Source organism: Mesitornis unicolor, unplaced genomic scaffold, assembly GCF_000695765.1.
Source record: "Mesitornis unicolor isolate BGI_N332 unplaced genomic scaffold, ASM69576v1 scaffold12835, whole genome shotgun sequence".
NCBI classification, from domain to species: Eukaryota; Metazoa; Chordata; class Aves; order Mesitornithiformes; family Mesitornithidae; genus Mesitornis; species Mesitornis unicolor.
This window is the reverse complement of record NW_010183615.1, coordinates 126360-141581: the sequence shown is the minus strand read 5'-3', so window position 1 is coordinate 141581 and position 15222 is coordinate 126360. Positions and strand designations below refer to the sequence as shown.

The 15222-nt window shown below is 41.6% G+C and overlaps 1 protein-coding gene across 1 annotated transcript in view; it reads left to right on the top strand.

Moving 5' to 3' along the window:
* ELMO1 (engulfment and cell motility 1) overlaps positions 1-12801 on the top strand; it is a 28624-nt gene extending 15823 nt beyond the window's left edge. The window contains exons 4-6 of the mRNA XM_010184219.1: positions 1524-1606; positions 6843-6920; positions 11486-12801. Coding sequence (XP_010182521.1) covers positions 1524-1606; positions 6843-6920; positions 11486-11686 — 362 coding nt within the window. The 3' untranslated portion in view covers positions 11687-12801. The remainder of the gene's footprint in view (positions 1-1523; positions 1607-6842; positions 6921-11485) is intronic.
* The last annotated feature ends 2421 nt before the right edge of the window (positions 12802-15222 follow it).

Here is a 15222-nt window from a genome sequence, read left to right as displayed (position 1 = left end):
TTCTCAAGGCTTTATCTGTTGTGAGCACATCACATCTGTGCTCGCACCCTCCAGCATCTTGTAGTCAGCTTCTGATACCATCTGAAGCCTTTGATTCTATTTTTTCAAAGCAAGGAAAAAGCAAAGTTCCAGATAAATAAAGATCAAGATGTCGCACCAGCCTGTGATCTCCTGTAGTAACTGCATGCTAGATCACAGAGATCAAGCATATGAAACTTGGAGAAAAGCCACCTTGGTTGAGAGATCTAACTTCAGAAAACCCTACCTTATGCAAAGCGAGAAACTGTTTTTTCCAGGAATCGTCAGCAAATGGCAGGAACTTTTTCATTTTAAGAGCTTTCTACCATAATTGCAGTCAAATATCCTCTTTACTTCCCAGTTTGTCCTAGCTCTCTCTCAAAAATAGTATCTCTTCACCAAAAAGTAGGGTACTCAGCAGGACCACAGCATGAAATGCTGAGACTAAAAGCAGGAGAGGTTGAGTAGTGAAGGGCCAAATAACTTCCATTTCTTACAGTTTTCCATGCAAAGAAAGTCCTTTAAAATGTCTGTTATATCCCGTGCTATCCATTTGCCCACAGTGCTGAGGTAGTCTGTAATAAGATACATAGTGTTGCTGTACCGAGTAGAAGAGAAAATGCATTTCTCCTCTCCAGTATTTCCATTAGAGTTTGTAGAAAACTGGGCAGCAACGGATTTTCATATTATTATGCTGTTCTATATATATGGTGCTTTTCTGCAGCCACAAGGATAATGGATTATTTATAGTTTGTAGAAACTGTCACTCACTAACCATATTGTATTGTGGGGCGTACAGATTCTCCATAATGTAATTACCCTTGGAAAATTGACTTCCACTTGAAACTCAGAGAAATGTATCTTTATGTTTTGGTTACTTCACTGAGTGAGTCTGAATGGCAGCAGCTTCCAGTATTTTTTCTTACCTTTTTTTTTTCTTCAGTGATTTCTGATCATTTTACATTTTAAAGCAATTTGAATGGGTCACTATAAACCTTAGTGATCCTTATTCCTGTTAGTACCCGTAAGCAACTAAACTGCTGATGGAAATGAAATAAAAAACTACTTGAAAAACTCATGCAGGTATTAACCTGAAGGACAACAGCATCGAGAGAGTTAGGGTCCAACTTGCCCAGTATCCTCCAGCAGAGACTTTACCTGGATGCCTAGGAGAAAGCAACTAGGCGACAGGCATATTACATTAGTAAGGCAGAAAACAGTATATGTTTTGTAGATAAATGAGTAGAAACACTCTTACCCAAAGTAGTCTCAACAGGCAGGAAAAAACATACACAGATTTTTTATCCAGATGACTGAAATTTTGTCAAGAGTCATTGGTTCCTATTTTAGTTGTTTTCTTCCACTTTTCTCATACAGCAAGCTGGAAAGGGCAAAGGAGGTGGCAATTTTAACACATTAGTCGTGTCTCTTTTTAGACTGTGGCTTTTATACACCTTGGTTATAACTAATTTTCTGGTTTTTGCTTTTATTTCATTTTCATGCAGTGCCAGTGGCAGATATAAAAGCTGTTGTGACTGGGAAAGACTGCCCTCACATGAAGGAGAAAGGAGCTCTTAAACAAAACAAGGTATGGTTCTCAAATTCTTATGAACACGCACCATGCAGAATACAAAGCTTGTCAACTCGACCTTCCCTGAAGTAATACTGGTATTTTTCATTCCAGCCTGCCACCTTTCTGTCTTTGCACACACACTTTGTTTTCACCTCAGACCATTTGAGTTAAATTATTGGAACAGCCTCCCCTCCTTTTCTCAGATTTCATGGCAGATGGGCATTGCAGTATGCCCAGAGCACATTTGGACACTGTTTAGTAGTGGTGTATTCTGCCTCTAAAGCAAAGCAGTTTTGACTGCTGCTACAGAGCAGACCAGCAATGACTGTTGGTACCTACTCCTGTACTGTCTCTGATAAATAACTAGTTTGTTCTGGCTGTATTCTCTGATGAGCTCACGTTCAGTGAACACTGGCACATGCCAAAATTGCAATTAATGTCCAGCTGATGATACCTTCAGGTCCAGTCAGGTAGAAAAGCAACTGCTGACAAAAGGATGTAAGGTAAATGCTGAGCAATTAATGAGGTGTATAAGGATGTGTTCAGCAGTGCATTTGGGATAAATTGTATAGGAGACAGTGGTTGGCTTAAATTAGATTCATGCTACCTTTCAGTGTTTCAGATAAAGAACTGTAAACTGACAGTAGGACTCAGATTGCACAGTGCCAGAATATTGCAAATTTTTTATTAGTAAGAATTGTTGCCACAGCAAGAAGAAATTGAGTTATTAGCAAAATCTGACACCTTTGGTGGTGAAGGTCTTCATACCGTATTGTATGAGGTATGTTCATAAGTTTTCTGTCAGGTCATGCAGTCTGAGCTTATGAGTGAGACTCTTAACAATGTTCAGTCTGACCTGGAACCATACCCTGAGGTCTTGGAACCAGAGGATTTGAATCAGAATTTCTGGTTACTTGAAACTGAGAAATTTTGGGCCCAACAAGAAAGAGATTTTGATGGACAAAATACTGAAGCTAAGAGTTCCTGCTTCAGCACTTTAAAAATAAAATGCATGCATTTAGTGTTCAGATAAATACTGGGAAAAAAACAGTTATAATGGGAACCATAGAAAATTAAAAGGCACTGTGGAAACTACATCACACAACTGTTGCAGCTTCATAGCTGCAATTTTTCTTTCCTTAACTATATGCAGATACACAAAGCATCTCCAGTATTCCTTGCATTTGTTTCTCATACACACGAGTTACTTTAAGTGTATCAGGATACCATCATCACCTTTCAGCTTTACATGGTTGGAAATGAAAAAGTCAAGCCGAGCGAGAAAAAAAATAAATCCCAGGAGTATTTTAACTTGTTAATTTTCTGAATCAGGGCATTAACACATGTGCACACAATAGATCGCACAAAACTCCTACCTCATGTTACAGCTGAACAATCACCAGCATTTGGCTGGGGCATTTACATGATGCATATAAAGTATTTTTAGTGCTTTCTCGTCTTAGCGCTCATATGTCCACACAAAAAGGAAAGATAGGAAGATGGAAAGCAGTGGGTGGCGATGATGGAAATGTATCATCTTTATGGAGCTGTAATGTCTAGATAGTATTTAACGCTAAATAGCAATGCTGCAGATGAGTTTGTCCTCAGCTGTCAGCATCGCCCCATTTCCTCAGGTAAAATTGGTTTGGACTGGCATAAAACTTCTGGCTGAAAATCTGAACATCAGTAGTTGATAGGTCATATGGCTGCATCCATGGCTGGAGCATTCCATTCGTGACCCAGGCAATAACAATTTTCATGTAAAACCATCAAGATTAGTAAAATAGTAAAATTATTAGTAAAATGTTAAAGTAGCAAAAACTGTTTCTGGTGTGGTGCGGGTTTTTTGATGGTTTGGGCTTTTTTTTTTTTTCCTTGATTCCTTGTTTCCTCCCCTGGGAATTAGAGTATTTGTGGAATTAGTTGTCATCCTCATCAAACTGTCATGCATGATATTGCATCTACTTAACTGACATCATAGGAATAACATATTATTCTTCATGGAGTCCCAAGTTAATGTGGACAATTAAATGAAAATTAAGGAGAAAAAAAAAAAAAGCCAGACACAGAATGCAGTCTGTCTGACTTTGACGTATGAAACCTTCCGCTTCCTGAAATTTCAGAGTCATCAATACATTTTCTTAAGAGGCCTTTTCATCCCGTGCTTTCTTTGTACATACAGAACGACCACCTTAATGTTTATTCATTGGCAAAAAGAAAATTGAATGGCAGGATGCCACTGCTGTGAACACAGCTGGAACTGGCATAATGTCCGTAACAAAGGCTTCGCCATCTCTTCATTTGCCGGCACGTGGCCGTTATTCTTCCAGCAGGACCATTTAAAAATAAATAAGAGTTAAACTGAATTGGAATTTGCATGCATATGAAGCTGGAACGACTTGATAGGACCAGACCTGAATCCATTGTTCATCTTGCTTGTGTTTTTAAATTAGGTTTAATTTTAGAGTCTTCATTTCTGACCCTCAAGTAGTATTAATGAATTTCAAGGAAATGAAATCCATTAGATTTTGCAGCTTCAAAGCAGAGCACGAGAGAAGAATTTGGAAAAAAACATTGCCATGTATTTCTAAATGTTCTCCTGTCACCTTTCATTTGTTGATGTGGCAGGCTTCAGGCTCGGTGCCTTTTCAGTCAGCAGAAATGGTTCTGCTCACTTCCCTGTTGAATGCAGCTTCTCTTTTTTACTTCATGTTGATTAAACAAGTTCCCTTCCACTGCCCCCCCCCGCCACCCCATCTCTGTGCGGGTATGTACTGGCTTTGGCAAGCAAACTTAACATGGCTTTGGTCTCAACCTTCAGCAAAGACACAGGTGTTTTCAGGCTGTTGATGACAGAGTAGGCAGAGAGGTCATTCCAGCTGTGTGGGATCACTCAGCCGTGGGCACCTAAAATGCCTGTTTGTCAAAACTAGCTTGTCTCTGATGCATGTGAGGGGCCAGTGGGGACCTGAGGAAAGAGAAGCTCTGGGCATGGAAGAGCAAACTTCCCTTTGTACCACCTACAATGGCTTTCCCCACAGAGTTGAAACCAAGGAGTAGGAACTGTCCAGCCAGCAGGTGCAGAGTCTTTTGTTCCCCATTTTCAGTAAAGCTCAAAAGAGAGGGACGACATGGGTCCCAGTACTACATCCTGCGTCCCAGAAGTATTACCTTTGACAAGCATCTAGGGAAGGGCAGGGGTCTGACTTGTGCCAAGGGTGCAAAGAGTGTCAAGGGAGTGAATTCAGCAGATTGAGGTGGGGGACAAGGAAGGCAAAACAAAGAGGGAAGGAGCAGGTTGGAAGGAATGGGACCAGAGAGCAAGAGAAACTGGTGGAAAAGTCTGGAATGGAAAATGACTGAGAAAGACTGATAAGTAGGACACAAAAGGGAGGAGAAAGCCACAGATGGCTGATGGAAACTCACCGGTTTTCCTTTAGGCATTGCTGCTTCCTCAGGATCACCTGTCATTGATGGGAACATAACCAAACCAGCTGCAGGTGCCTGATAAGTCAGACAGCTCAACCGCTGAGGCCACCACCATCAGTGTGGAGGGCCAGTTGGCAACTCCAGCCCCTCTAGCTTCTGTTCTCCTTGACAGTCTGCTGTGCATGAGGGAACAGAGATACACGTGGAAACTGTAATTCCTGAGCCTTCAGTCTCTGGAGCAGCCAGTAAAGAAACTGAACTGGGGCCAGGATTTTCAGACTTCCACTTTCCCCTATAAAGGAAAGCTTGGTACCCTAAAGATAGGCCTTTCTCATTCTGTCCCTGACTGGGAATGACCAAACCTGTGGTTCCCTGGGATGTTCCTCTTTCAGGCAAGGATTTTCTCTCCTTTTCCTTTCTTTGAGATGAACAAAAACTTCAATCCCTTGGAATTTCCCAAAGGACAAATATTCAGGGGCCAGGCCTATGGGATTTTTGTTGACTTTCATGAAATTCAGGAACTTCACAGTAGAGCCATACAAATCCTTTTTGCAATGATACATCCTATTGCGCAACCTCAGTTGCATGTCTTGCAATGTTCTGTTGGTAATATATAACACTCTGTGAGGAGATAATGCCAGGTTCGTGTGGGCAGAGGTAAATTTGTTTCTGTAATGAGGGACATCTCTTAATGAGATGTGGCTGAGAGACACACCTAAAACACAGACCGGCTATGTGAGCCACAAGCCATTTCTCAATTTGCTGAGTGCTCCAGCTCTATTAGCACCTGCAGCTTCCATGGGGATTTAACACAGACTTGTCTCCTGTGGCTTAGCAATACAGCAAATTGGACCTAATAACTAAACTCAAGGAAAGCAAGAGCATTGCCCGTGAGAAGCCTGATCTCTGATCATCCAAGATTATCCCTAAGGTTTGAAGTTTTATGATTCAGGCTCTGCTCTTAATATCAGCTTGCTTACAGGTTGCAAAGTCCTTGTAATGGTGCTTGTAGTGATGTGTGCAGTAACCATGATAACACAGCATCTTTAGGCGTTCACTGCTGGCCAGTGGAAGTTCATGATTTCTTCAGCTTGGAGGGGTTTCTCCATAGGAACCCAGATCCAGATGACTTTTAGGGAAGGTCAGTGCTTAATGAATTCACGTCGACACCTTTGAAATTCCATCTTCAATGCTGAGGAGAAAAAAAAGAAGATAATTTTTTCCTTTCCTGAGATTTGTTTGAGTCTTTATGGCTAAGTAACCCAGAACCCAGACAGCTCAGTTTGACTGAGGCTGTTGATTCTGATTCAGGTAGAGACAAAATTACAGAAATCTCCTGAGAATGGATAATTTAATAGATTTCCGGGAGTGAAAAGAGCATAAGTGTATACCAGGAGATTAACCGTCCTGGCAAGATTTTAGACACACAGAACTTTGCAAGCTTGATCTATACAAATTTTAAAAACTGTGAGTCTTCATGAAGAGTTTATTTGCAGGTGTACAATTATGAATTATATTGATTTTAATCCTTACTGTTGCCGAGTTCAGTTCCAAAGTCAAATGCTAAAGTAATCCATGACCAAGTAACCTACAGTCAGCACTGAGGGGGTGAATTTGTTTTGTCTGAAGCATCTGTGGTCGGTTTCTTGCTGTGCCAGTCTGTTGCAATGCTCTCATACTGCTGAAGTTTTGGCCAGGCAGGAGAGTACCATAACCTATTTTTCCACTTGTTTTGGGGAAATAAGTGGTAGGAAAGACAGAACTGAATGTATTAATGCCTTTATCATGCAGCATTCATATATGTTTCTTTGTGTTGTTCCAGGAGGTGCTAGAGCTTGCTTTTTCTATATTGTATGACTCAAGTGGCCAGTTGAATTTCATTGCTCCAGACAAGCATGAGGTAAGTCATGTTCCGAGTACAGACACTCCTTTTGACCCCCTTAGTTGATTTATGGAAGCAACCAGCTTTATAAGAACGTAAGAATGGTCATCCTGGCACAGAGTGCAGGTCCATCTAAACCTGTGTCGTGTCTCACAACAAGCTGAAAGCAGAGGGATTAATATGGGAACAAAACCTCCTGCAATTTTCATGGGTGTCCTGAGCCACAGAAGGAACATATTTTTAAATTGTACATCATAGAGCACATAGGGGTCTAAGTTCAAGATCAGTATTTCTAAGCCCTACTGAAATATGAACCATAAGTAGGAGAAAGAAGGGAGCTTGGGCAGACTTCACAGTTTCCACAGACCTTGCTCACCATTTCCTAGTATAGTAAAGATTTCCCGTGGTCTGGTCTACGCTAGAGGATTTTTGCTGTGTGTTCACTCTAGTGAACTTTAGTTCAACACTGATGATTTGTACAGCCAAGCTCTGAAAGAATCACTGCCATCTTCATCTCATCCTGATGATGCCACCATAATCAGGGGAGGTTATACCATTGTTGGGCCTCAGTTTCAGCCAAAATCTTGTGTTCTCCAGAACAGCACATCCCCTTATTCTTAGTTTCACATTGCTGAAGACCATTAATGACAGATGATTATAGAAAATCCTCTCCATTGCATCTCCATAGGGGGTTGTTTTGCAATGGGTCTCGCTTGTATGAAGACAGTGTACATACCAATAGCAAAGCAGAATGACAGCCTTCTACCTGCTTCCTCACCTTACTTGAAAACATAAAGAAATAGACAACATCATTGCTTTTGGAAGGTGATGGAACTAATTTACCTACTTATGTGGAAGCATTAGATGTCTTTCTCTCAAAGAACTTCAAATTAAAGACTTAGCAGAATGCACTCTATTAAAAAATAAAAAAGGAATAAAGTTTTTCCTTCATATTTCTAAAGCAACAAGAGCTTATATTCCATTTGCACATCACATTTGGTCTCAGTTCAGGACTGAGTTAAGAAGATGAAACACAGAAGATTGCTGTAAGCTGCGTTATACTGTAGTGTTATTAAAATGCATGAAATTGCATTACAAGTGAAAAGTACTTAGTTACACAGTTTCAACATTTGCAGTTCTGGATTAAAACCTTCAAATAAATGTTAATTTTAGGAGAGGAAATTAAGTTATGCTCATTTGGGTTTTCCTGGGGATAAATGTTTGTCATTTTCAAGTATGTTTGTTCCAGAGGAATATTTCCTGGTCAGTTTTGATCTAAGAGAAAGTAGCAATAGGATCCCAGGCATAATGTGGCGTGAGAGCTGAAAGTCTAAGCAAAGCATAGTTGTCTTCATCCTCTGAACTGTTAGATGCTTTCTGATATAAATTCTCCAGAACCTGAATGCTAGCCTGTTTCAGCTCATAAGAGCAAATGTTTGTGAACATCGACAAATTTTTCAGCCACTGGTATCTCAAATATAGCCTATGGCTACAAGTGTATTTTAATGGTCTAGATGTTCAAAAACTGCTACTGCACCCCACTGACAAGCAGTAGCACTGTGAGATGCACGAACCCAATTGCTCATGATTGTGTTAACACATCTATTATCTCTATTTCTCTTTTTGATCTTGTGCAGCTTCTTTGAAACAGAATTAGTAAGTTCAAAAAGATGGCCAGAGACAGCAGACTCTGCTGCTATTTAACAGTTCTCATGTGAATGTTTTCAAAAGGGCATCTCACTCCCTCTGTACTTTTCCATGGCCTAAAGAAGAGTGAGTTGTAATTAAGGCAAAAAGTGCGAATGTTCAGGGGAAGCACACACCAGGAAAGGCAAGTGGCATGTTATGAAGACCACGACTCTTCATGACAGTAACTGGGGTGCTTGTCAATAGACGTGCTAGTTTAGCAGATTTGTCAGCTTGGGATCCTTGGTGGGTGACATCTCAAGATTTAGAAAGCTTTGTGTGAAGTACCAGCAACGATGTAGTACATGACAATTTCAGGTCAGGCTTACAGGGTTTTTTCAAGCACTTCTACAGTCCTTGTGCTTGTAGAGTGAGGTCTGAATGTGGGAATAGAGTGTGTCCTAGAAACAAAAACTGAATGAGGATCACAGGATGATTCAGGTTGTAAGGGACCTTGGGGGTGTCCCCAGTCTGACCTCCTGCTCAAAGCAGGCCAGCGATGAGCTCAGGCCAGGTTGCTTGGGGCTGTATCCAGATGGATGAAGCCTGCACGACCTTTCTGGTTGTCTCGTTCCACTGACTTGGCCCCCAAGGTATTTCTTTAATAAAATCTCATTACTGAACCAGTATCACTGAGATTTGGACCTCATTCTTGAAGCAAAAGTGCTTGCACACTTAAGTTTGGCAATAATACCCTCAGCTATCTGTGGGAGCTTACTGCTAGCCAGAGGATTCAGCACTGTGAGATCGCTCCGTCGTATTTGTTTTTCATTTAAATACTAATAGCTGGTTTCAGCCACAGAGCAAAAAGGTGGATTATTCTTATCCTTGATTTTAGACAGAGAAACTGATGAGGGAGGCTATAATTAGGTTTCATTGGAGTTTTATGAAAATGAATCTGTAGTAAATTAATTTTTCAGTGTTTTGCATATTAAAAAGAAAAAAAAGCTTCTGAATGAATGCCTCTGTTTTTCCACCATCTTATTAGGATTTCTCTCTGCTTAAAATGTACAGAAGTTTAATTAGATGCACTTGCCAATATGGAGATTAGAGAGGTAACCCCTTTTCCAGGCCATTGCTCTCATCTGAATTGTGGCCAGAATTTGGTTTCTGTGGACCCTGAATGAGTTATATCTGGAAGAGGAGAGCGATGCAGTTCTGCTTTTGGGCTCGGTGGGATTCCTCCCCAGAGAAAGCGCTGGCTGTACTCACTGAGCAGGTGCTGGACGATTTACGTCAGGAGCTGCGTCTGTTGAATGGATGCTCTGCACTTCTGTAACCTAAGCAGAGCCTTTTGCCTTTCTGTTCCTTTCCTCATAGTGAATTCTGGGAAAGCTTTCCCAAAGAAGGATTTAAAGTTGATCATAAAAAATGATAGTCTGTTGGAAAATAATTATATTTCTAGGATAGCTTCTTTCTTCTCCTGATGTTCTGTGTACACTCCACAAAATTTGCATGCTTTAAAAGTCTTCAGTGACACGCTTTGACAGCCTAGAATAGGTGGGCTAAGTTGTGTATTTAGTACTTGTTACCAGGACAGCCTGAACCCTAAAGTCTCTTTGATATAGCTGATCTCATATTAAAGCTGCAGCTTGGCTTACCAACACCCTGAGTGAAATCCTGGTTCTGCTACTGTTTCGCTACTGACTTAAATGGGTCGGATTTCACTCTGGATGTTGAAGTGTGCTAACCATCCCATTTTAAAAATATGCCCTTTTTCTGGATAAAGACATACGCCAAGAGGGGGGTTTTCTATCTCTTCCTTAAAAATAGTCCTCCTTTCTGCTGTAGGATGAAGGTAACCATGGCTATCTTTAAACTTGGTGGTATCGTGTAGCAAATGGTCAGCTAAATTTAAAATCCATTTTTTGACATGAAATCTAGCAGAAGTATTTGTAAGATAAAAATGCAGTTATGGTTGATTTACTTTTCTCCTGCAAACTAGGACAGAAGTTCATGATTGAAATCTCTATTTTCAGATGATAGCATTTGAGTACTTCTTGTTCATAGTTGAATAAATGGCTTGTAGTAAAAAATGAAAGTGCCTTATTTGATAGACATTGACTCTAGATCACCACTCTCCCTTGGGTTTTTTGCTTATTTAAAATTGTTATTCAGCCCATGTTTATCACAATCTGTCAGCTGTTGAGAAGGATGGCATCTCCTATTAGGAAAAAGCTAACAGTAAGGAAGAGGTTTTAGAGGCCAGTTCACCATTTGCAGCATTTAGAATTATATCAGGTAGCTTGGTATTTAATTTTCATAAGGTCACAGCATTGACTGACTGTAGTTTTCACAATATGTTATTTCTTGTAAAATAGTGGTAAAGTAGGCATAGATATGTGAGAGCCTATCTTTGTGTAAGTCAATTAATACCACTTAATCTGTAAGAAAGCAAACCATGATAAAACTAGATAGTTGATACAGGATTTCTTACACAAAGAGTCAAGAAGGATTTTGGTTGGGATTCAGTTTACCTCAGCTGTCTTGGAATTAAGTTTGGTGTGAAACAATCAGGCTCTTTCTGTAAGTACTGGGGAAAGAGAAAGAGAGAGGGAAAAGGAGATACCTTTAGAGATTTGTTGCCCTAAGTTAGGTATTTTTCTCTCTCCCATAACTATTGAAGAATATTCAACAAGAGGTTTGGAGGCGACGCCTAACTATCAGACAACTAAATGTTGTAATTTCTTCCCCTTTTTAAGGAATTTTGTGTCCATTTTCTGAGCTGTCCGGTGGAACCAGCCGTCTTCATGATACGAGCTAACAAAATGTATCAACCTCATTTTAGGTCTCTTCATAAGTCTCTGTGGGAGCAGTAACTGTAGAGGACCAGGCCAGACAAGCAATTTGTGTATGAGAGGTCTATTAATGACGGTCTTTATCTTTTCCCTGTGCAGTACTGTGTATGGACCGATGGACTGAATGCACTCCTTGGGAAGGATATGTTGAGCGATTTAACGCGGAACGACTTGGACACGCTGCTCAGCATGGAGATAAAGCTACGCCTCCTTGACTTGGAAAACATACAGATCCCAGATGCTCCCCCACCGATCCCAAAGGAGCCCAGCAACTACGACTTTGTTTATGACTGTAACTGAGGCTGCCACTGAAACTTACTTCAAAACTGGAAATACTATAACTGGAGAGATATTAAAAAAAAGAAGAGTGTGAGGGAAAAAGAGAAACCCACTTGTGCACCTTGGATTTTGGCTTTGGGGAGGGGTGTAGGAACACTTACATTCCTCCCTGTTCCCTGCATCCCTTCCTTCCCCATTCCCATCTTCCCCATTGCTCATCCAAATCCACATTGCTTTAATTAACTTGTAATTGCAGGCCATTGGCCTTGCTTAAGGCAAAGACTGCCACTAAGAAGCACCCTCCCAAGGACTTTTTTTACATTTTTAATACTGGAATAGACATTCTTAAATAAGGATGTTGTCATCCAAACTGCATGCCTGTGAAACCCACTTGGCAGGGCAGAGGCTTTAACTGGAAGGAGGAGGGAGGTAGGGAGCAGAAGCAGCTACTGTAAGCAGAAGATTTCCCCAGACACTCCCAAGAGTCTGCTCACAGCCCAATCCAATGCGATGATGAAAATTGTTAACTGCTTCCCAGTGCTCGCACCACCGCCACTGCCATTATTCTTTCCGCTGTCATCTCGACTCTTGCCGCCAGCCTTCACCCAACTGATCGGCTCCCAGAATGGAAAGTCTGCAGGTTTTTGCTGTACCATACGCTGCAATGCTGCAACAGCTTTTAACTTCTTTTCCTCCCAGCTCTGAAGTAGCCCCACACTAGCAGATCACTCGCACAAACTGTGTATGAAGCCACTAGCGTGCCCCATCCCTGTAGCGTTCCCTAAGCCTCGGTTGCCTCTAAAATTGGCTTGTTGCTATTCAAAGTGATTTTTATTTCCTTGCTCCAAAGTTCAACAGTAATTTCCACAAATTAGTTACAACTGCCAAACAGCCAGGTTTACATTGTTGTCATTGCTACAGTGTTACGAATTTGCAAGGGATTTTTTTTGTACGGGTTCTAATTTTTTTATTTTATTTTGCCAAACAAATCTATTTAATGAAACCTAATTTCATTGTGAGTACTTTTGAGGGACAATATTTTTACTTAATTTCCATTTGGAACATTTCCCCTGAAGGGAAAAAATAGTATTTCCCTTCAACTTCGCTGTTGAATAAAAATCTGAGTTGTGATGATTCTTGGAACTTTGTTTTTCTTCTAAAGTTGTCTTTTATTCTTTATGTTTCCTAGCAATTCTGAAGTGTTTGGTACAAAGAGGAGAGGGAAGGGTGGAACATTTCTTATCTGCATATGATTTAATTTAATCAATTGTTTGTCCATGGTGACATTGATGAAATGCATCCAGAGATCTCCATTGCCAGGGGTACACGAGTCTTCCTGTAAGAAGGACGCTTTTTGAAATCCAAAATCACAGCATACTAATGTGCTCATGGTCAGTTTAAGGCTCCTGCCTTTAACACGTTTGCTGGAGTAACTGTCTTCCTTATTTCCATTTCCTCCATTGGGAGTGTTTCTGGCTGCAGCAGATTGATACTGGGGAAGTTTGGGCTTTGCAGGATGGTTTGCCTTCCTCCTTCTAGGTGTTTCACTAAGTTCAGTATTTCCTACTCTGAAAGTGCTGGGTCTAGATCTAGAGGAACCCACCAGCCCTTTACTTCCCACTGCAGAGGCTGAAGACAGGTATTTATTTGTGTGAATTCCTCTCCTACTCAAATCCAGCTGTGACTGTGAAGGGGTTTTATCTGAGCTTGTGCTGGTTAGAAACCTAGAGGATGGTTCCAGTTTAGACACACACAGAAAACCTCAACTGAGGGGATGTTTGCTCCTTCCTGCCATCTCTGAAGCAAACGGCCTGACTGACCTCACACCAGGTAAGGAGAGAAGTGATGTCCTGGAGGTGCAACAAAAAGGAGGATGAGGAGAATGTGGTATGAATTCAAGCATGAGTGTCCTAAGGAAGGTGCCTTCTTGAAGCTGTGTGTGCACAGTATTTCATGAATGCCTTGGTCTAACAAGGAGACCTAAGTTGGGTTACGTGGTAGTGAATGGTAAAGTAAGGAAAAAAAGAGACTCTGAGTCAAACACTGGAGTAGGAAGCTACAGTGGGCTGTGGCTGCAAAGAAGATTCAGTCTGAATGACAACAGGGATGTGCAATGTAAGATGTGGGAGTTTGAGATGTTTTATGCTCCAGAGCCTTGTCAGACTATAACGAAGGTAGGCAGGGGTCAGGAATGAGTGGAAGCAAAGGCACTGCCTGCCACAGGTGATTTTGAAGGGGTCCTGGGGTGGGGGATGGAGGTAGGAACACATTTCTTTACGTGTTGCTGGCACTGTTGCTGCCTCTTGTCTGCATGAAGACCAGGTTTGAGGCAGAACAGATAAGCTGTTTTATTAATCTCCCTGACCCAGCTGGGTGGCTTGGCTGTGCATAACCTTTGCTTTTTATTTACAGACTGCAGAGCTCCTGCTTCAGATGGGAATTGCTAGTTGTCAGAAGAAACACCTTTCACTCCTAAGTGGTAAGAGCCAAACACTGCCAGCTCAGTGACAATCAGATGCTGTGATCTTAGCAGGTAGGTGTCAGAAAGGAGCAAACAAAAACCCTCCTCTGGGGGCAACCTGAGCAGGAAGAAAAGGTTAGACCTGCCTCCCCTACTGAGGTGTGTGCCCCAGATTGTATACCAAGAGCCCAGGGAAGGTGGTGGGAGGCCTCTGTTTTTACTAACACCTAGTGCCCATCCACGTTATACCAAGCAGGCAACATAGCCCAGTGGCTGCCTGCTGCCCTGGGACTCGGCAAGACGGATGCAGCCTCACCAGAGGGGTCCAGATTTGGAGTTGGCTGAATGCCGTGGTGCTGCTCTATGGCTCTGGCTTACCACCTCCTGCAGCCCTGGCTTGCAGGAGCCCCATCCCCTTGCGTGGCCCAGCTCTTTGTATGGGTTAGGCACCATGTGGAATGGTCACATGAGCAGCTGTGCTAAATTTGGCTCCCCCCCACGTGTCCTACCCTGCCATAAAAAAAGGGAGGCTCGAGAGATGCGTTGGCGTAATAGGCCATGCAGCTATTTTAAACGTGCTCCCACAGCAACGCGAAAGGCCACGGTGCGAACAAGGATCTTGCCTTCAGTTTCTAGAGCTGTCATGCAGGCTGACTTCACCATTATGAAATTTAAGAAGAAAAGTGTGTAATGATGAACAAGTATCCCGCTGCTTCCCATTCATTTAAAAAAAGAGAATGAAAATGGCAAATTCATTTGCTCACACTGTTGTGTGTTCCGGAAAAGCTTTTAAGGCTTCACATTCAAGGAGCTGTAGCAGGAAAAAAATTTGCCATTGAAGTTTCTTGTATAATTTCAAAACATTAAGTGGGTAATTGCTTGTAAAAGCCATAAAGGGGAGAGAGTACAAAAAAAAATAATCAGTCTAATTTTAGCTCCTGTTTTTGAAATGACTTTGCTTTTGAAAGTGAATATATTCTTTTACCAGAGAAGTTGAATCAAGAAAAATATGTATCTTCTTAAGTGAACTGCTTGCCCTGCTTGTAGGGACAAGGAGAAGAACAGCAATGCTAAGTAATCCAGCACAAAAGCAAGC